Genomic DNA, 22521 nt, shown 5'->3' on the forward strand with positions numbered 1-22521 from the left:
TTTTTTGTCTTCCTCTCAATAGGGAAGAATCATGAGTGTTTATACTGATTATAAACTGAACATTTATGGTACTAATGACTATCAGTGCTTACTAGCATGTTTGACATTTTTGAAAAGTGCTTATCTTGGAAAGTTATGGCACTTGAAGTCTTCAAACCAGTAATTCATTAATCTCTGTTCTTGGTCAAATATCTGATATTTCATGATTACTGAATTATCTCAAATGTTCTGGCTTACCTAAATCAAATCTGACCTGAAACTCTTTAAATCTGGATAATTAACACCTTGAACTAAGATACTACTCTGGGTTAGTCAATATAAGCAGTATCTAAATTTTGCATTACAAAAGCATAGATCAGAAACAAAAAGGTTTTGTAGCTTCAGCTATCCATCTAAACTTTAATTTTGCTAGTAACATATAGCACATTTACAAACTAAAGATTTACTTAGGAAGTCATACCATCAACACTTGATATTGCAAGCTTAAAAATGTAATCATTCTAACCTTTTCTAATAAATATTACAAAAACTTATGACAAACGAGAAAATACATGTCTGATAAGGTTGGATGAACAGGTCTGAGACTGGTTCTTCTCAAACGAAAATTTCAACAAACATTTAACTATGTTTTCATGCATAATCAGCAGAGAATAATATGCTACATTAAAAGATGGAGATTATCACTATTTAGAAAAAAAATTCTAGTTGATGACAAAATAATTAAAGATTTGTAAATTTAAAACCTGACATAAATCTGTGTATTGCAGCACTGGAACAGGGCATATGCTTAACCAACAGTGGTAGAAAATACATGCAAGAACAATAAAAGAAGCAACTATATGATGCTACTTCGTCTAAGCACATCAGCTGTTTGAGTATTGAGAATGGGTACATGCTTAACCAAAGAAGGGGAGAACAAGACATTTAAGAATACAAAAATACTATCAGATGTCTGTTTTATCAGCAGGAAGGCAAATGTGTCAGTAACAACCATTCTACAAAATGTAAAACCTGTTGTGAATTCCATGCTAGCATGTCACACAATATTATCTACCCAGAAATCTACCTCTCCCCAAACTATGACAGGCCCAAGACCAGTCAAAAGATCAGGAGGCATAGGTTATTAACCCTTTAAGTGCTGTAACTGTATATATTCACTGTATTAGAATAGTGCATAGCATGAATATATGTATTTTTAAATTTTCCACGTATGTTAGAATGGCCCTATGCATTCTAGGTCTAGAGGCATATGTACATGCCATATGTCGCCTGCAACTCTAGTTAGCCCATGGTAAAATCCTCAAGCCTCTCAATTACCTATGGATCAGTACATTGGGAAGAGATCATACGTATGCTCCATCAAAGAGCTAAATGTTTATACATATTTTCAAATCTTTTCCTACATTTGAATAGGCCTATGCTTTCGAGAAGGATAGTTACATATATTTCCTAGCCCCTCACCTATTTACACATTCCCAAGGCAGGATGAGGTCATGCACTTTCAAGTAACCCCATCCTGCTAATCTGCAGTGAAAAAGCTTTGTGGAGTTGGAATGATGATAATGGCCGACTGTATCTGGACATGTAAGACCATGAAGAGTGTGATTTTAAATTTTGTTTTAGAGGAACACTTTCTTAATCTCCATGGACAGTGGAGGAAAATGAGAAGATAAGGATATGCTGGATAATAACTGGGTCTCAAAATGGAGTGTGCCATGACAAGATTTAAAAACCAAGAATCACGTTGAGGTTTAAATGTTTATGATGCACTGGGGTTTAGTGGCTGCGGCTGTTTAATTGACTTGCAATAATATTTTTAATGTTCAAATTTTCTTAATTCCCCTTGGTCTTGGAAGACATCTTTTTTATCCCTAGCAGCACTTAAGGGGTTAAAGGGAAATGATCCCCTAAAGTTATTCCTTCAGGAGAAGACAGTGACAAATATCTAAGCATGAGGGCCATTATAGAAACCATGTATGTACATTTACTGACAAAATCAGATTTTGGCAAAATTTTCAACAGTAATGGAGTTTCTCATATAGTAGCAACTGCTATAAAATGTATAAAAAAAAAAGATGCATACAAGCAGAGCTTTGATTTAAATAAAAGAAATCACCTGAGACTGCTGGAGTGGCTTATGGCTAACTGAGAGCTGGGGAAAAGGGAGCAAGAACACATGTTAAGGAACCAATATGGTAATCTACCATGAAAGAGATAGGAATTCCAAAGACTTCCACAAAAAGAATATTAAATGTTATTTTTGAGAGCAGAAAACTGATAAAAAGACCAAAAATATCTATATACAGTAGTTATTAAAGTACAAACATGAGCAGGACAAGGATAACACATATAATGAGGGAAAAACAATGGTCTACATTAAGGTTCATAGCAAACTAAGGCCAATGACTTCAAAATCTACTTTACTAACAAAGAATCATTGAGAAAACTTTAATTGACAAAAATGCTACTTCCAAATGAACAAACCATTGATAAAAGTCTATGAATTAGCACATTTTATTACATGTGTGAACCTATATTACTTTGTAAATCAGCATAAAATTTCTTTTGATACCTAAATTTCCCCACTTTCATGTATGCAATTACCTTTCAAAACAGCAGTGAAACTGTAATCAATGACCTCTGACTGTATCCTGTTTGATATATTTTTTCATTCCTGTTTGCAGTTTCTTGCATTATCAAGGCAGTACTATGAAATAACAAAGAAGAGCCTCATTTGCTCATACCTTCTCTTTAGCTATGCATAATGCACCATAACCAAAGTTCCCTATCCACAGCCCAACAGATCTTTTAAAGGTTTCCCATGACCAGATCATGTACCCTGATTCAGCCCAATGACAGAACATCGCCATCCGTGCAGGTATACCACACTGCTCCAAGCTGCTCTATCCTACACAAATCTCACACCCTCCTACATGTTCAGGTCCTGATAACTCAAAGCCTTTTTCACTCCTTCCTTCCATCTCATCCCCATCCTTCTTCTTTTCTCTACTTTTCACATACACACCCTCTCAGTTTCTCCTCATTCCTCCTCTCCCTATGTTTGAACCATTTCAGCACCCTCTCTTCAGCTCATAAAAAAAACCTCTTCTACTAAACTTCTCTCTCTCCCTATCATTTCTTACTCAGTCATCCCTTCTCACACCACATATTGTCCTCAAGTATTTCATTTCTAACACATCCAGCCCCCCCATACTTTTTTATTTATGGCCAATGCTTTGCATTCATGCAGTAGCCCATGCAGTAGCATCATAATCACTGTTCCATCAAATAAACCCATCTTTACCCTCAAAAGACAGTGACCTGTCATTCCACACACTCCTTAAAGCAATGACACAGAGACCAAAAAGACAGAAAGAAAAAATTAATCAATGGAAAATATTCTATATGAATGAAAGAATTAAAACCAAATCAGATATAGAAGGCTATGGGACCTTCAGAGCAGACAAGAATAAAACTTGATAAGGTGGTATACAACAGTAGTTTACATGAATGGTAAGTCTGAAAGAAATCACTAATGAAAGTAAGCCACAAAAATATGAATTAACAGCAGCAAGAATACTAGCCTTATATACACTAAATGCAGTGACATAAGAGTAACATAAGACTAAGATGATAGAGTTCTATGAGACAGATATGTAAGGGTACAGTGAGAGATAAGTAACTAAGAATGTCTGCACTAAATCAAATCGCACTATATCATGACACTGGTTTCCAGGTTGATAGAGGGATAGGGACAGAAGGCAAAAAAAAATAAAAAAAAATAATAATCAAATAGCTACATAAACAATATAAATACATCACCAAATAATATTCAAAACATTAGTAATTATTAATTCATACATTAGGTACAAACCTATCAAAAAGATCTGTGTTAAAAAAATGTGTTAACCAGAGTGATCAGAACTCTGAGAGCTATGAATTGTACTTTCCTACATATTTCTGAATGTTAATATTTTTTAGTACAAGCATCAGGTAAGAACTTAAGGAAAAAATATATAAAAACTACAATTACCAATATTATCTACCACGTTAGAGATCAATGTTCTGAGCCTTACGATCAATCACTAACCCCTTTGCAAATGCATTATTTTTCTGTATTTTTTCTTAATGTGTAATTCATCATTTATGCACAAGTTGTCAAAAACCTACTAAAGAAAACTGTATCGACAAAAATACTGTTACTAAATAAATTTATTATCCCGGGATAGGGAAGATAGAATGCTGCCCATATATCTCAAGGGCAACTAAGAGGATCAGGAGCAGAGGGCTAGAAATCTTACCCTCTTTTTCATTACTTTCCAAAAAATGGAAACAACAACAGAGCCAAATGAGGCTCTTTTACCCTCTGAATCTCCAGCATCTCTTTCTGGATGCTACCTCACTTACACGGGAAATAGCAAACATGTATGTATATATATATAGAATAAAAATAAAAGATACTGTTTACTGTAACACTCACGCAGTGTAGGATGAGTGTTTTGAAGGAAACTGGAGATGTGCTGGAACCATGATAAATTCCTCCAGTATTTTCACATTTTTCTCCAAGTTAAAGGTCTTCTTTCTCATTTTAGAAGACACATGTAGTAGGGGTACTTGCTGGATTCTTTGGCAAAATGGGGACTAGTACACATGAACGCAAGTGTAGAATTATACAAGTGGTAAACGGTATTCATTTTTATGCAGGTGATGCTGGCATTAAACTAACACAGTGGGTAGTGTAGTCCGAGTGCTTAGGCATCGTGGCATAAATTGTATGTGTTGCTTGGGTGCATTACATAGCCAAGTGAGCTTATTTTGCATCACAATAAATCACATTATAATAAGGAGATGGAAGAAATTCAGGCACTCATATGCAGTAAACAGAGATAAGGTCACAGAACTTGAAGAGAAAATAGAAACTGCTGTCAGGAAAATAATGGAGTCACACAGAGGAGGAGAGAGCAAATGAGAAATACAAAGCATGGAACAAAATCTAAAAGTTCTTTTTGCATATAGAAAAAAAGCAAACAATAACAAAAAGAGACTGTATATTTTAAAGTGAGAGATGAATTTGAAAAGTACCACAAAAACTGCCAAATGCTTATCAACCAATGCAAGTCACTTTTCAGAACAAAAGAAGGAAGAAGATACAAATGATCAGCATGCCCTTCCAGAAATTTACATAGAAATGGTCATAATGAAATGCTATATCAATCAACTTAGAGCTCAGCCCCGGGGCTTAATCAAAATATCAGCTACATTTCCTAAAGAGGCAAACATGCCAGGAGCAAATCCTCTAATAAAGTCATCATGAGAAAGCATAGATCAATCCAGTATAGCAGATAAAAGGAAAAAAATATATATATTTAACACCAATACACAAATGAAGATCCACTGCATATAATCGTAACAGATATAAAAAACACATTACAGGACATCTTTTTACTGACAAGTTCATAAATCAAGTCCAGCATGTATATGTACTGTAACAGGCAAACATTCACAAACACACCTACTAGTTCACTATACTGATGATACATAAAACTTAAACTCAAGGGAAGGGATGGATATAGTTTCTATAGATTTTCCTAAAACATTCAACAAAGTAAACTACGGATTGTTATCAAAGAAAGTTGCAAGAGAAAGTATTAAAAGAACTACGAAAGTAGAGTCTACACTTTTCAACCTAAGAGGTTAGTGGAATCATGTCACATGGGGAAGACAAGCTATCAGGTAAAACCATAAAAAATGATATCCCCAATACTCATTGCAATTATTTCAGACACAGGGATGTTAGGGAAAGTATTATCAGCTGTTCTGCATATGAATGACAGTAAAACAAGGAGAACAAAGAAAGAAAAATTACAAAATGACCCGGTTGTTATCTACAAGCTGAATTCAATTAAAGAAAATTTACAAAATGACCAGGTTGTTATCTACAAACTGAATCTAATTAAGAGAATTTTAGAGCAAACAAATCATAGAATGATCAACAATATAATGATGACTTGATAAAAGGGCCACAAAGGGAAAGTAATAGAAAGCAAAGAATATATCAAAGACTTACAAGTAATAGTAATCATAAAACTTTAATTCAAGGAGCACAGTGACTAAGCCAGTGCTGTAACAATGAGAACCTTCACTGAAAGAGAACATACATATAAAAAGCAAAATTGAGATACTGCTATGTTGTATGGATGCCAATTAGATAGAAATATACAAGTTGTAAAGGATACAGACACCCTTCACAAGCAGAAGTGATGTCTTGAAGCACATGAACTACTACAAGAGAGTAAACTTGTACTCTACAGTCTCAAGAGAAGGGAAACATACATGATAATATAAGCATGACAGCAAATACTAAAATCTTAAATCAAAATTCATCTCAGTATGGAAGATGCAGAACTATCAAGTTGGGAATAATTCTTGGGAACGTATCAAAAAATTTCAGATGAAAACATATATGACCTGCATACAGGCATGAGGAAGTATATAAAGCATAAGCAGGAGAAATAGGAAACATGCATGTTGTAACAACAGAAATGTTTACAAGAAAATCACATTCATGACTAAAGTCAATCCCTGATGAACCTTACAAAGATGCCTGTGCAAGAGAAAAACAGTAGAGAGGAACAGTATAATTCAACATGTAACATATGCAATGAGTGTTTTAAGCTATTCCTGCCATTATGGCAAAAATCACATAATGAGTACTATTTGGAAAGTACAACCTATTTCTTATCAGCTTTTTCTTTCAGCTAGTGCACCTTTATTTTTACATGCCTCTTACTCCTAATCACTGCTTCTCAACACAAGCTGTCCATAAACCTCCCTTTCCTTTTTCATGAGCAATACAACTTTTGCATTCCTCCACATTCATGACTAAAGTCAATCCCTGATGAACCTTACAAAGACGCCTGTGCAAGAGAAAAACAGTAGAGAGGAACAGTATAATTCAACATGTAACATAAGCAATGAGTGTTTTAAGCTATTCCTGCCATTATGGCAAAAATCACATAATGAGTACTATTTGGAAAGTACTACCTATTTCTTATTAGCTTTTTCTTTCAGCTAGTGCACCTTTATTTTTACATGCCTCTTACTCCCAATCACTGCTTCTCAGCACAAGCTGTCCATAAACCTCCCTTTCCTTTTTCACATGCAATACAACTTTTGCATCCTCCACTTAATATCCTTTCTCATATGTTTAAATCCCACATACTTCACTTGCACCCTTAGGAATTGCTTCTGTAAATACCTTCCACTCATGCAGTTTCCTTTACAATTCTTCCCTAAACCTTTCCTATTATCTCTGCACACAAGCCATTTTATCAAGCTTGTCCACTTTTACCACTTTTTTCATACTTATATAACTTCCTTTTTCCAAAACTTACAAAAATCTTCACAATTGCCTTCAGAAAAAAATAATAAAAAATTCTACATGCCACCCCTCTCATCATGTTCACATTTATAAAACTCTCTTTTGTAGCTCAAGACACATATAAATGTACCTTTACTTAAACCATGTAATCCCAATCACTATTCCTCTTTCAGCATAGACTACTCAAACTTCTGATTTTCAATCATACCCTTGTATTCAGATTCTCCAACATCAAGATCTAATCCTTTACATCAAAATGCTAAAGCTCTTAATTAGCCCCTACTGGAATGCATTCCTTGTCCTCAAACAATAATCACTAATACTCAGCATTCATTTTACCTTGTTATATCTATGTTTCTATGCTTGGTCCCCTATTAAAATTCTTTTATTTGTTTATGATTTTCTTGATCTTCTTAATCTACAGCCACCCTCCCTACTGCGTTCATCAGCCAAAATCTTTTCTTCAAGAATTCTGGGCTTGATGTTATACGCTTATATCTTCCAATAACCTCTCTTCCTCCTGTTTCCTTTCAAGCATTATCTTTTTGGGGTTAATAAAGTTTCATCACTTCCTGAACTGACTTGTGTAACATTTACTTCTGCTTCTGAAATACCTACACAAATCCTTCTACTTCTAAGATATTTTGAATATACCTAACAATTTTCCTGCTGGTTACATCTACTTATGCCTCCTTTTCCACAAATCAAACCCTCAAAAACATGTTCCTTATACCTCTTCTTAGCTGTGCAGCCTTCATCAGGTTATTTGATGTTTATTACGCTTATCATTATCATTAGATTTTTCAGTTCTCCTTGGAAACACAAACTTTTTCACTGATATCTAACTTTTCTTAAGATCTAGTGTACCCTTACCATCATATTAACCGTAATTTGTACTATGCTGTCTTTATAGTCTCAGGATCTTCTATCCACAGCTCATAAAATCTTTTTTAGTAAAAATGTGAAGGGAAAGACTCCTATATCATTGGATTTATGAGCAATGCTGAGTTGAAAAGTCAGCTATAAGAAAGTGTTCTTTATGTACAGTATCATTTCGTTATTCAGTTCTTTTGACCTACCCATTTGTATACATCTATTTTTCAATTACTTCTATATACAAACTGAAAGTTTTAAACCTGAAGAACCATGACTCTTTACCTATCCTTTGTTTACTATATATTCCAAATTTTTCAAGTCAGAGAATTTCAGTATTTTCATATATCTCAAGCATATTTCAGTATTTTCACATATCTCACATAGATTGCCTAAAGTCATCAATCAGCATTTAATGATGCACATACTCAGGATAAAACTGTGCTGTTATAATTAGCAACCAAGGATCAAGTCAAGGAATTAATTGCTTTAAAGCCTTCAGTGGAGTACAGTTACTGTACTCCGGAACAAAATTAACACTTGAAACATTTTTCTATTATGGTCGTACATCACATGATAGCAATGTACATGAGCTATTTATTAATTGTTACTAATGGCCTATTTAATGTTGTTATGTCAAAAATCATATCTACATAAAATCAATAGAATTATTTAAGTAGAGCTTCAACTACTCAGGCTAATACTACAAACGCAGTTAAATGAAGCAAAACTCACAAGATTTTCAGAGGTAAGACGCATGATTTCTGACTGTAAAAGAGTTTCAGGATTGGAACTATCACCCTTGGTCAGATTCTGTGCTAGGAGCTTCTGTTGGCGTTCATTATCCCGGCGGAGGCGTTCCAACTCACCCTTGTATTCTGTCTCTGTTTCACGATGTCGTAGTTTCTCTGCTTTGAGTTCCTCCTCTAACTGTCTGAGGGAGGATACAGTAGAAACTTCAGGATAAAGAAAGTCACAAGGTGGCAAACAGAGAAAAACCTTTCATCCGTTCATGTTTCCCTTACAATGTAAGGGACCTAATAAGACTTACCAAACTGCATCACCTAAAAAGTTATCATTAAACAAACTATGAGACAGAATTCATCAACATGGAAGAAGCTTGTGGTATAATATAACAGGAACTTACTGATAAACATATACTCCACAACAATAATGGGAAATGTTATTAGCATTAAGAAGTGAAAGACATTTCTAAGAATATCTAAACCTAAGGACAAAGTTACATTCAAGCCAAATCCGAAGTGCAGATGCACACCCACACCACCTTGATGATGTAACTATGAAACATAATGAAGCAAAATACAAGTGCAAACTTCTCACAGAATGTCTTCAGGTAATGCCAATGAAGTGATGACCATGTAGTTGGTACTTCAAACACAATGCTCCAATACAAGATATGATATTCAGGAAATGCAGTACCTTACTGCATCATCATCCTTCTTACGTGCTTACTGTATCCATCTTTGAGAAAACCTTGTGACTGTAAAGTTTGTGATATTAAGGCTTTAAAGATGCAGTAGCATGTACAGTTAAACCCATGGTATATGAGCCATATGAGGCTATATGGTTGTCCTTTGTTTTTTAACCACTTTTCAACTCTTCTGAAAGACTAGTAGCTCTACAGCCAGATATGCATTATGAATACTGTACAAGACTATTAGGTCTCCAGGTATATTTCTGCTGCCAAAAGTTACACAGGTCGAACTTCTCTTATCTGCCATTCCAATGTCTGGCTACTCCTATTAAATAACACAATTCCTGACCAACAGATTGGCTTGGTAAGCATGCTAGTCCCACCACCTCAGCCACTTCCAACACAGCATGAGAGATGTTGCTTATATCAAAAGATCTGGCATTTGTGTATTCATCTTATTAATATTTGCTTTATTACAAGAGTACCAAAACTCATTTGAGCACATCTGTAGTGATATAATCCATACTCTAACCTCCTCAAAACCCCTAAAACTATGGGTGGAAAGCATTTGCCATGCTCTCTAATCAGCTGAGACATAGAGATAGAAAAAAAAAAAACTGCATCAAAAGGGTTAGGCATGTTTATCCTGGATGCTTACCTCTATTTTAACATGAATGAGGCAACACAACTTCATATTTCTTTCAATGATATTGATTCTACCATATTCTTAACAATGTACATTCATACAATGTACATATGAATATTTCATTTTTGTACAAACACATCAGAAAATAAATATGATATTTAAAGTTTTTCTTAAAATGAATCTATTGCCTTATGACTGTAATTAAGTAATGTTATGTTCCTCACTGATATCCAATCTAAAGTATTTTAACTTAAAAATAATATTCAAAAGAACAATACATAAAGAACCAATTCCAGGAGTCTAGACAGGAAGGCGCAAGGTAGTTTTGGTGCACTTTCAAATTTTCAAAACAATATATCTGGGAAAAAAATTTATATCTGTATCAAAGCTAGTGCCATAATATGTTGTTAATGTTCAACTGAAATTATGTATGTATCTTTATCTCTGATATCAGTTCCCTTCAGGAACTCCCTTACTCCTTAAAGGGGATGGCCACAGCAGAAGTCTCAACAACCAGTGAACCCCAGTGCTACTTATTAGCCTTTTAGTACCTCATCCTCAACAGCTCACAGGCAGAGGGCAACTGTAGCGCAATGTTTCCAGAGGCTCCTACCTAATGTCCCTACCAACTACTTCTACCTAATGGTTACCGTGTAAACGGAGAATGAAGTGTACAAAAGAAGGTTAAATTTTCCCAGAAAATGAATAAATGGACTTTGTTAAAGTGGCTGTATAAACCAGGATGAAGTATGTCCCAAGGTTGCTAGATAAGAAAAGCTCAACCTGTATTTGAAAATCATTTGTCTTTCAAAGTTTTAGAATCCATGAGTTTTACTGTACCATAAAATGCTACCATACTCATGTAAGAAAAAAAAGACGAATAAATAAATAACATCGCCTACTACAAAGGAACAAAAACATATAAGATGGGTATAAGCAAAAAATTTGGCCAAACAATTTAACATGTACATGTCTACAAGCTTTAAAAGTGAGAAAGTTCAAAGAACTACTTAAAACCATACATGAATGAAAAAAAGAACTATAATCTGAAGAGACACTGAAGTCAGACACATTTTTCTGACTTTGTTTTGACCAGTCAGAAGAGAACATGCTATCTCAGATAGGACAAATATTCAATGAATGAAAGTCTACAATGATTTGGTATAAAAATTACATGAAAATTTGCTACTGGCAAATTTTATTTTAATTTTCATGCAGCCTGCTCATAATGTTAAGCAATGCTAACACACACACACACACTTGGATATACAATTACAGATTAATATATATATATATATATATATATATATATATATATATATATATATATATATATATATATATATATATATATATATATAAAAATATATATAAATATATATAAATATAAATATATATATATATATATATATATATATATATATATATATATATATATATATATATATATATATATAATTACTATACACGTGTAATACTGTAATATTAAAGGTGTGGGGATAATACTTCAGCTCGTTTCTTACCCTCTGTAGAATGTTGGGGACACATCCAGAAGCAGTGTATGGGGGGTACAGGTCAGTGTTTGTTAATGAAGGATCACCACTGTGGACTGCAATGTGTTTGCTGATGCTAAACTTGTCATCTTTTGTTGCACTTCATTATAATGGCTTATCATTTTGATAAGGTGGATCCTTCTACATATGTGTCATCCTTTATAGCTTGTGCATGATGACATTCATATTACTCAACTCTATTTCCTTTATCTCTATTCCTATTAATATAGACTGGGTTATGATTATATAACCTCATACAACATGTACAAATATAAATTCTCACATCATATACTGGGTGATAAAGAGAACATAATTCTCTATCCCACTAAAGCAACTGGTTATCATTCACCACATAATGCATCAATTCAACGTCATACTTCAGTTTCTGTTCATTCTTTCAGTATCATAAGTAACACATCCCTGCATAATAAAAGTATCATTATCCTAAAATACCACTTGCTCTTTACAGTCTATTTTCTGATTTTGTCTATCTCTTCAGCAATCTTTTGCTTTCCCTCATACTTCCCTTTGTATCATCAAAAGTTTTCACAAGATTATCTACCTTATGTTGTGTATGGTTATACTATTTTGACGACTACTTACATATCTAAGTTCATGAATTTCTCATTCCTGAAGATTTTCTTACTTAAATCTTCTCCTTTCCAACTGATTTCTGTTTTACTATTCAAGTTTTCATCTCTAATATTCTCATGTTTTGCCTATCACTTCTTAATCTGCCCTCCTCACACTACACATATACTGTCTTCAAAGAGCCCGTGCTTTGGATCCATACAATACTGTTGGGACTTCTAAACCTTCAAGTATGCCCATCTCCATCCTCCTACCTCTCTTTCCATACATGCTATTTCATGTGTGGTGGGGTGGCAATGGGAATGAATGAAGGCAGCAAGTATGGATATGTACATGTGTATATATGTATATGTCTCTGTACGTATGTATGTGTTTGTATACATTGAAATGTATATGTATCTATATGCATGTGTGTGGGCGTTTATGTATATACATGTGTATGTGGGTGGGTTAGGCCATTCCTCATCTATTTCCTTGCGCTACCTCGCTAACCCAGGAGATGGCGGTTAAGTGTAATATTATCATTTTTTTTATTTCTATTTTACTTTGTCACTATCTCCTGCTTTAGCAAGGTAGCGCAAGGAAACAGATGAAAGTATGGCCCAACCCACCCACATACACATGTATATTCATACACGTCCACGCACGCAAATATACACACCTATACATCTCAACATATACATACATAGACATATATACACATGTACATAATTCATACTGACTGCCTTTATTCATTCCAATTGCCATCCCGCCACACATGCAATAACAACCCCCTTCCCCTGCATGTGCGTGAGGTAGCACTAGGAAAAGACAACAAAGGCCACATTCGTTCACACTCAGTCTCTAACTATCATGTATAATGCACCAAAACCACAGCTCCCTTTCCACATCCAGGCCCCACAGAACTTTCCATGGTTTACCCCAGATGCTTCACATGCCCTGGTTCAATCCACTGACAGCACATCGACCCCGGTATACCACATCGTTTCTATTCACTCTATTCCTTGCACGCCTTTCACCCTCCTGCATGTTCAGGCCTCGATCACTCAAAATCTTTTTCACTCCATCTTTCCACCTCCAATTTGGTCGCCCACTTCTTGTTCCCTCCACCTCTGACACATATATCCTCTTGGTCCATCTTTCCTCACTCATTCTCTCCATGTGACCAAACCATTTCAAAGCACCCTCTTCTACTCTCTCAACCACACTCTTTTTATTACCACACATCTCCCTTACTCTATTATTACTTACTCGATCAAACCACCTCACACCACATATTGTCCTCAAATATCTCATTTCCAGCACATCCACCCTCCTCCGCACAACTCTATCTATAGCCCACGCCTCGCAACCATATAACATTGATGGAACCACTATTCCTTTAAACATACCCATCTTTGCTTTCCAAGATAATGTTCTCGACTTCCACACATTTTTCAACGCTCCCAGAACTTTTGCCCCCTCCCCGACCCTATGATTCACTTCTGCTTCCATGGCTCCATCCGCTGCCAGATCCACTCCCAGATATCTAAAACACTTCACTTCCTCCAGTTTTTCTCCATTCAAACTTACCTCCTAACTGACTTGACCCTCAACCCTACTGTACCTAATAACCTTGCTCTTATTCACATTTACTCTTAACGTTCTTCTTTCACACACTTTACCAAACTCAGTCACCAGCTTCTGCAGTTTCTCACCCGAATCAGCCACCAGTGCTGTATCATCAGCGAACAACAACTGACTCACTTCCCAAGCTCTCTCATCCACAATAGACTGCATACTTGCCCCTCTTTCCAAAACTCTTACATTCACCTCCCTAACAACCCCATCCATAAACAAATTATACAACCATGGAGACATCACGCACCCCTGCCGCAAACCAACATTCACTGAGAACATATATATATATATATATATATATATATATATATATATATATATATATATATATATATATATATATATATATATATATTATCCCTGGGGATAGGGGAGAAAGAATACTTCCCACGTATTCCCTGTGTGTTGTAGAAGGCGACTAAAAGGGGAGGGAGCGGGTGGCTGGAAATCCTCCCCTCTCGTTTTTTTCAATTTTCCAAAAGAAGGAGCAGAGAAGGGGGCCAGGTGAGGATATTTCCTCGAAGGCCCAGTCCTCTGTTCTTAACGCTACCTCACTATTGTGGGAAATGGTGAATAGTACGAAAGAAAGAAAGAAAGAATATATATATATAGATATATATATATATATATATATATATATATGTATTCCTGGTAAATTATATGGGAGGGTATTGATCGAGAGGGTGAAGGCATGTACAGAGCATCAGATTGAGGAAGAGCAGTGCGGTTTCAGAAGTGGTAGAGGATGTGTGGATCAGGTGTTTGCTTTGAAGAATGTATGTGAGAAATACTTAGAAAAGCAAATGGATTTGTATGTAGCATTTATGGATCTGGAGAAGGCATATGATAGAGTTGATAGAGATGCTCTGTGGAAGGTATTAAGAATATATGGTGTGGGAGGCAAGTTGTTAGAAGCAGTGAAAAGTTTTTATCGAGGATGTAAGGCATGTGTACGTGTAGGAAGAGAGGAAAGTGATTGGTTCTCAGTGAATGTAGGTTTGCGGCAGGGGTGTGTGATGTCTCCATGGTTGTTTAATTTGTTTATGGATGGGGTTGTAAGGGAGGTAAATGCAAGAGTCCTGGAAAGAGGGGCAAGTATGAAGTCTGTTGGGGATGAGAGAGCTTGGGAAGTGAGTCAGTTGTTGTTCGCTGATGATACAGCGCTGGTGGCTGATTCATGTGAGAAACTGCAGAAGCTGGTGACTGAGTTTGGTAAAGTGTGTGGAAGAAGAAAGTTGAGAGTAAATGTGAATAAGAGCAAGGTTATTAGGTACAGTAGGGGTGAGGGTCAAGTCAATTGGGAGGTGAGTTTGAATGGAGAAAAACTGGAGGAAGTGAAGTGTTTTAGATATCTGGGAGTGGATCTGTCAGCGGATGGAACCATGGAAGCGGAAGTGGATCATAGGGTGGGGGAGGGGGCGAAAATTTTGGGAGCCTTGAAAAATGTGTGGAAGTCGAGAACATTATCTCGGAAAGCGAAAATGGGTATGTTTGAGGGAATAGTGGTTCCAACAATGTTGTATGGTTGCGAGGCGTGGGCTATGGATAGAGATGTGCGCAGGAGGATGGATGTGCTGGAAATGAGATGTTTGAGGACAATGTGTGGTGTGAGGTGGTTTGATCGAGTAAGTAACGTAAGGGTAAGAGAGATGTGTGGAAATAAAAAGAGCGTGGTTGAGAGAGCAGAAGAGGGTGTTTTGAAATGGTTTGGGCACATGGAGAGAATGAGTGAGGAGAGATTGACCAAGAGGATATATGTGTCGGAGGTGGAGGGAACGAGGAGAAGAGGGAGACCAAATTGGAGGTGGAAAGATGGAGTGAAAAAGATTTTGTGTGATCGGGGCCTGAACATGCAGGAGGGTGAAAGGAGGGCAAGGAATAGAGTGAATTGGAGTCATGTGGTATACAGGGGTTGACGTGCTGTCAGTGGATTGAATCAAGGCATGTGAAGCGTCTGGGGTAAACCATGGAAAGCTGTGTAGGTATGTATATTTGCGTGTGTGGACGTGTGTATGTACATGTGTATGGGGGGGGGGGGGGGTTGGGCCATTTCTTTCGTCTGTTTCCTTGCGCTACCTCGCAAACGCGGGAGACAGCGACAAAGTATAAAAAAAAAAAAAAAAAAAAAAAAAAAAAAAATATATATATATATATATATATATATATATATATATATGTTATTCATCACACTTGATCACCGTTTCTCATGTCAGCAAAGTAGCACCAGGAAACAGACATAGAATGGCCCATCCACTCATATACACATATATATACATAAACGCCCATACACGCAAATATACATACATATACATTTCAACATATACATACATATTCCTACGAGTCCACAGGGAAAATGAAACACAATAGTTCCCAAGTGAACTTTCGTGTAATAATCACATCACCAGGGGAAACACGAGAGAAATAAAAGTCGGTTGATATACATCGAAGAGACGAAGCTCGGACGCCATTTGGTAAACATGTGATTGTCCATGTGGTACGTTTTGGACAATCACATGTTTACCAAATGGCATCCTAGCTTCATCTCTTCGATGTATATCAACTGACTTTTACTTCTCTCTTGTGTCTCCCCTGATGATGTGATTATTACACGAAAGTGCACTTGGGAACTTATCGTGTTTCATTTTCCCCATGGACTCATAGGAATATCTTGATCATGCGCAAAATTGTGATCCTTTCGATACATACATATATATAAACATACATATATACACATGTAAATATTCATACTTGTATGCCCTCATTCATTCTTGGCACCATCCTGCCCCACAGGAAACAGCATTGCTACCCCTGAGCTAGGTAACCATTTCATCGACCAAATCCTAAGGGTGGATGAACAGCTGGGTTGACTGCACACCAACTGCGCTCAACCCTGGGCTGCCCATGAATGCTTCCCAGTCAGAAATGCTAACCACTATACCACAGAAGTCCATAAAATCATCCCACATCCCAGGGGAGTTCTCTTACTATCAGTGCACTTAAAATCCTAATGTGACACAACTGGTCACACATAAAATCAACAATTATACCAACTTTCTTTTCCATCAAGCACAATAATACAGCATTTTACTACAATACTTGACCAACACTAAAAGTAACCCATTTCTCCTTTTACATTCACTCTCCATTACATAATCTTTTCTTTACACAAGTAAGTTTCTTGAGGCTATGGCAGTGCTAAAATTATATCCAATATGTCACCTCCCAGTATCTCGTAAGATGGCTCATGTAGGATTTTCTCCATGCATCCCTAACTTTAAACAATTCCATACACTCCTGCAAGCTAACATCCCCTCTCACCTATAAACACCCTTATTCAATCTATACTTGGCTTCCCACTATCTTTTTCCCCTTCATCTCACCTCTTAATAATTCTTTCTATATGGCTTTACTATCTCTGACCCTTCATTCATCCTATAACGTCTACGGTCATACTGTGTTTGAATGTTCACTGCAAACACAAAACCTTTAACTTTCCCACCCACAACTGAACGATCCAGAGGTTCCTTTAAGTACAAGATGCAGGTATACATGCCATATGTCACCTGGAACTCTAGTTATCACATGGAAAATGGTCACTGGTCAAATATCCAGAAATCATCCTAGTAGGAGGATGTTACACCTTTGCCCTACACACCCCACCCATCTACACAGTGGAAATTGACAAGAGTTGGTAAGGCTCAGATGATGATAACAACAAACTATTATACTTGGACATATCAAGATACCATGAGTGATTCTAAATGAAATATTAAAGACTTTAAATATGAAGGCACTGGAAAAAGTCAGTTTGGATGATGATGCAATGGATCATTGGATATGAGCTGGGTTAAAAAATGGTCGTGGTGTACTGAGTAGAATTCAAAGGATTCATATGACAAGCATTCCATCTAGTTTTAAATGGTTCTGATTACTTAAATAGCTCATAATGACTCATCAAAATTTGAATTTTGGTCTGACTCTCAAGAATTAACCCTCTTGGATTCCAATATGGTTTACAGTGGAAGAACTTTATACACACTTGTGGGGATATCCTCTCTCTAACCTCATTCAATTTGTAAAGCATGCTTTACTGGTATAGAGAGATATGTTAGGTCACAAGCAACTATAATCAGTACCAGGAAAAATCTTAGAATGTCCATTATCCATACAACGCAACTTCTCACCCATAGGGGATCAGCCACATTTCTTGCAAGAGTTGTCTTTTCTTGATGTCACTTATATTGGAAGATGCACTTTACTGGTAAGCAGAGAAGGTATATGTCACAAGCAATTAACACCAGGAAGGAATCCTAGTGTCTCACTTACAAAAATAACATGATTGGGGAAAGTATGGCCTTGGTGTATGTGCTTGGTACACCCAATGCCAATTAGTGGCTCATTAGTGATAGTCTTTGGGGCACTAATTATGGTGATAATATTTCAGCAGATCTTGAACTGGTAGTACTAGAAGAGTTCTTTGCATATCAGTAATCCATTGGTGGTAGCAGATATAAATATGGAGGAATCAGTAGGAGTTGATATACATGAGATAAAGCGAGCGTTTGCAGCATGGCAGATCTAAACGACTGTCACGCAACATATATGGATAAGTTATGCATTCTTCTTCTTTTAAACTTATCTTGATATTTCTTATTGATGGGTGACTAAATTATATCTTTTTTAATCACATTTTTGATAAACCATGTTCCTGGAGATCCTCCTAAATTTCTGGGCTCAGTTCTTTAAAGGTTAAAAGTAGGCAACCATTGCTTCCTATGTCTCACACCATTATTTCTCACAATATCACTTAATGCTCTGCTACCATTAATCTTTTTCTGTTTTACTCTTATACCTTTGTTGTCCAACATAGTCTTTTATGACTCCATTAATTCTGCCTCTGAATAATCATGGGGACATAACACATTCACATCTTACCCCAGTTCTTACATACAACAACTTGATTCTCAACCTCATGCATGTCTACTCTAATGTACAAATCCTTCATAGGTTTCATCAGTTTTCCCTTTCCCATAAAGCCTTCATACTAATCATATTCTCCCTTTGAAGTCCAGTTAGTGTAATGACTTCTCAGATCATCACAACCCACCTTTCCGAGAATCTACTTTATACCTCACTAACTTTGTCACATGAAACCTTATAATTCCATCACTTTGTTATCAACCTTGCCTCTAATGCTGTCCTCCTTCATCCAGCTTTCCTTTCCTTTGGTAAATGATTAATCAACTTCTCTTTTCCACATCAACAGTGGCGTATCTCTAGGATTCTGTTTTCTCTCCAAACCTTTCTCCTATCAATTATATTAGCTATAGTGTAGATAACACTTCACAGCCTAAATTCATTTCATATCCATTTTACCTACTCTTGCTTATCTCTCTCAGGCCTTGTGCCAGGTAATTCTCCCACATGCTCAGGGTCCCAAGGTCTCAGTAAACTTCATGCTGCCATCAAACATGTTTACATCTTTTGAGATAAACACTGAGATAGAAATATTTTCTCATTATTATAATGATCCTGAAAAGTTTGCTGGAACTTTTCTCAAACAATTAAATTCTCTTCTAATACTTGTTCACCTTTTCCTTTGCAGCAAGGTAACACCAGGATCACATGAAGAACTGCCTCATTCATGCAGAACTACTCTCTAGTTATCACGCATAAAGCACCAAATCATACCCCTATACACCAACAAACACCACAAAACCTTTCTGTAGTTTTTCCAGACAGTTTCATATGCCCTGGTGTTCCTACATGATATCATTTTGTGAAAAAATAATATTTTCTGAAGAGCAAATGTAAAAAATTCTAATTTCTACTTCAAATAGGAAAACAGTTCTTCAGTTATACTGTCCATAAATTTCATTAAAACTGAAACTGAAATACACACATGAAGAGAGATAATGAAGAACAGTAACATCTGCTTGCATCCTGGCTCTCATTCTCTCATTTAGACACTCACTGCCAGTGCAAAATATTTTCATAATTTCAATAAAAATTTCATTTTTACCTTGTGGAGGTCATCCAACATCCTAAGTATAAGTTCAATATAACTCCAGGAAACTGTAACACAATTCTCAGTATAACATATAATACAATAACTTTCGGCCATCTTTCCCTGCCTAATGTCAGGAATGCTTGATGCCTTCTTCAGGCATCAACACTTGAATGCTTACAATCTTTGAATGTCATCAGTACATCCGCTATATATACTTTTGGGTTATCAGCCACAGCTCTAATATTCATTGGTATGTAATCCATTTTCATACTATAGTAATGACAACAGTGCTCACAATGTATTCAAAACAACTGTACAAACACAAATGCAAGGGCTACATCCTTAAAGCATCACTGCTTTCAGTTGAATGAACATATCATGAAAGATGTGCCAAATGTATGATGAATATCCAGCCACCAGTGATGTGAATGACATGTATGAAAGCCAATGATGTGTAATACAGCCAAAATTAAACTTATATACAATGCTTCATGTACAGACCTTCAAGTAAAAAAAAAGAAGTAAATCTGACATGCCGTATCACGTGAAAACCCTGGGAGAGTTAAAACATGTCTCCTCAAATCTTATCACACATCATACTTACTGTAAATTTTGATTTTGATGACATTTCCCTGTAGGATAAACTGGATAGTCTAAAAGTCCCTATCAATTCTGCTGAAAAATAATGACAACATTTTCTTTGCCAGCCCTGATCGATGATTTCTGTAAAAGAATATGTGATGGTGGTAGCAATTCATATACAAGAAAAAATTACAAAACAAACTGAGACATTTGATATATTTTACAAACTGGGGTGCACAAAAAAAATCATTAAACGAAACGGTTTTGTTCTTGAAACATGACCTGGTCATCCAGGAACCTCCCAATATAAAACTGAAATGATAATGACACCTTTTTTGGAATAATCTCAGAAAATCAACTCACACAGCTTCATGTGAACTGGGGTTACCTAAAACTGTTCTCTAACTGTTTTGGCATTTTTTCTTTGGATGCAAAGTACTACTATCCTCACATGTTCTTGTACATTCATCATCAGTAAAGGCCAGCAAAAAAAAATCTTACATCTATTTTTTCAACAAAACAGATAGGAACCTTGTGTGTCATATGTCTTTAAAACCTACCTACCTATTTCTCATTTTCAAAACCCTCTAAATTTTCCTCTCTCTGATGGCTCAATAATTCCAATACTCAACACATTAAACATACATAACATCACTCATATCTAATTCATTCTGAAAATTCCATGGTGAAAAAAACAACTGTCCCTTAAAAACTTAATCTACCTATTCATCTACCTATATCTCTGATGCCCTTTTCCTACAGGAAGTCCCATTAAGGGGATGGCCAGGGCAAAAGAGTCTCTGCTTATCCCTGTCCTTGCATGCCTCCAAAACTACCAGCCTTCAAAATTTCTAAACTGCACATCTTACAGCAAGCATAACCTTTATTCCAAATCCATTTTCCCCACTTGCATTGCTCTGTTTATTTATATAACTAGTGCCAAAACGAAACTCTAACCTCGTGCTAGTCCTTATCATTCTAACATCTCATGATTTTCTTATTGCCACTCATTCTGCAATATGGCAGAAAATGCTGGAGTAAATAAGACAGGAATGGGGAGTATCATTCCCAGAGATACAATTTTTAAGTGAGTCACTCTATTGAATAAATCTATGTTGACTAACCTGTTCACCTGCTTTTGTGTTTGATAAGCTAAAGCTAGCTCTCCATCCTCATTAACTATGTCAACATCCTTCCCATACGATGTCTGTGTAAGAGATCGCAGGTCATGGGCACGATTAGCCAACACTGTCCGCAGCTGGATACATTCTTCTCGTCGTCGCTCCAACTCATCCTGGAGTGCCTCAAACTGTTCTATAAAGAAAGAAAAAATGATGTATACACAATGCAATAAATATGAAACACATGTACTATAATGCATGCGATACACACCTTACATGTCATGTTGATTCTAAAGCACCATGTACCAGATCAATAAGCATACTGTAATTCTAAAAATCACTAACACAACAAAAGAAGTCAGAATATAAATCAGGGACTGGTACAGTGTTCAACACAAACATTATACTGGTAAAGTCATGAACTGACTCACAACACATCAGTCACATATGCTGCAACAAGGCTTACTTAAGCTAATCAGAGAGGTATCAAGGAAAATAAAAGTAAACAAATTAATGCAGGACTGACAGTGAGAATGGAGGAGAGAAAAATATAAAAAGTTATGATATTTACAACATAAAATCTTAATGTGGGAAGGTAGGGAGCAATAAAATACTAAAGTCATCAAAAATCTTTTGAGCAGTGGATTAACAAACAGTAACAATAAAGAATACAGTAAACAAAAAAAAATGAAGATTAAAAATAAATGTG

The 22521-nt window shown here is 36.1% G+C and overlaps 1 protein-coding gene across 9 annotated transcripts in view; it reads right to left on the reverse strand.

Moving 5' to 3' along the window:
- didum (dilute class unconventional myosin) overlaps positions 1 to 22521 on the reverse strand; it is a 245874-nt gene that overhangs the window by 41507 nt on the left and 181846 nt on the right. For 6 of the 9 annotated variants that reach the window (XM_071659556.1, XM_071659555.1, XM_071659557.1 and 3 more), the window contains 2 exons: positions 21816 to 22005; positions 8990 to 9188 (listed from right to left, as the gene is read on the reverse strand). In XM_071659556.1, coding sequence (XP_071515657.1) covers positions 8990 to 9188; positions 21816 to 22005 — 389 coding nt within the window. Of the gene's footprint in view, positions 1 to 2116; positions 2153 to 8989; positions 9189 to 21815; positions 22006 to 22521 lie in introns of all 9 variants that reach the window. The other 3 variants (XM_071659554.1, XM_071659553.1, XM_071659552.1) reach the window with 1 other exon arrangement.

The sequence above is a fragment of the Panulirus ornatus genome, chromosome 68 (genome assembly GCF_036320965.1).
Source record: "Panulirus ornatus isolate Po-2019 chromosome 68, ASM3632096v1, whole genome shotgun sequence".
Taxonomy (NCBI): Eukaryota; Metazoa; Arthropoda; class Malacostraca; order Decapoda; family Palinuridae; genus Panulirus; species Panulirus ornatus.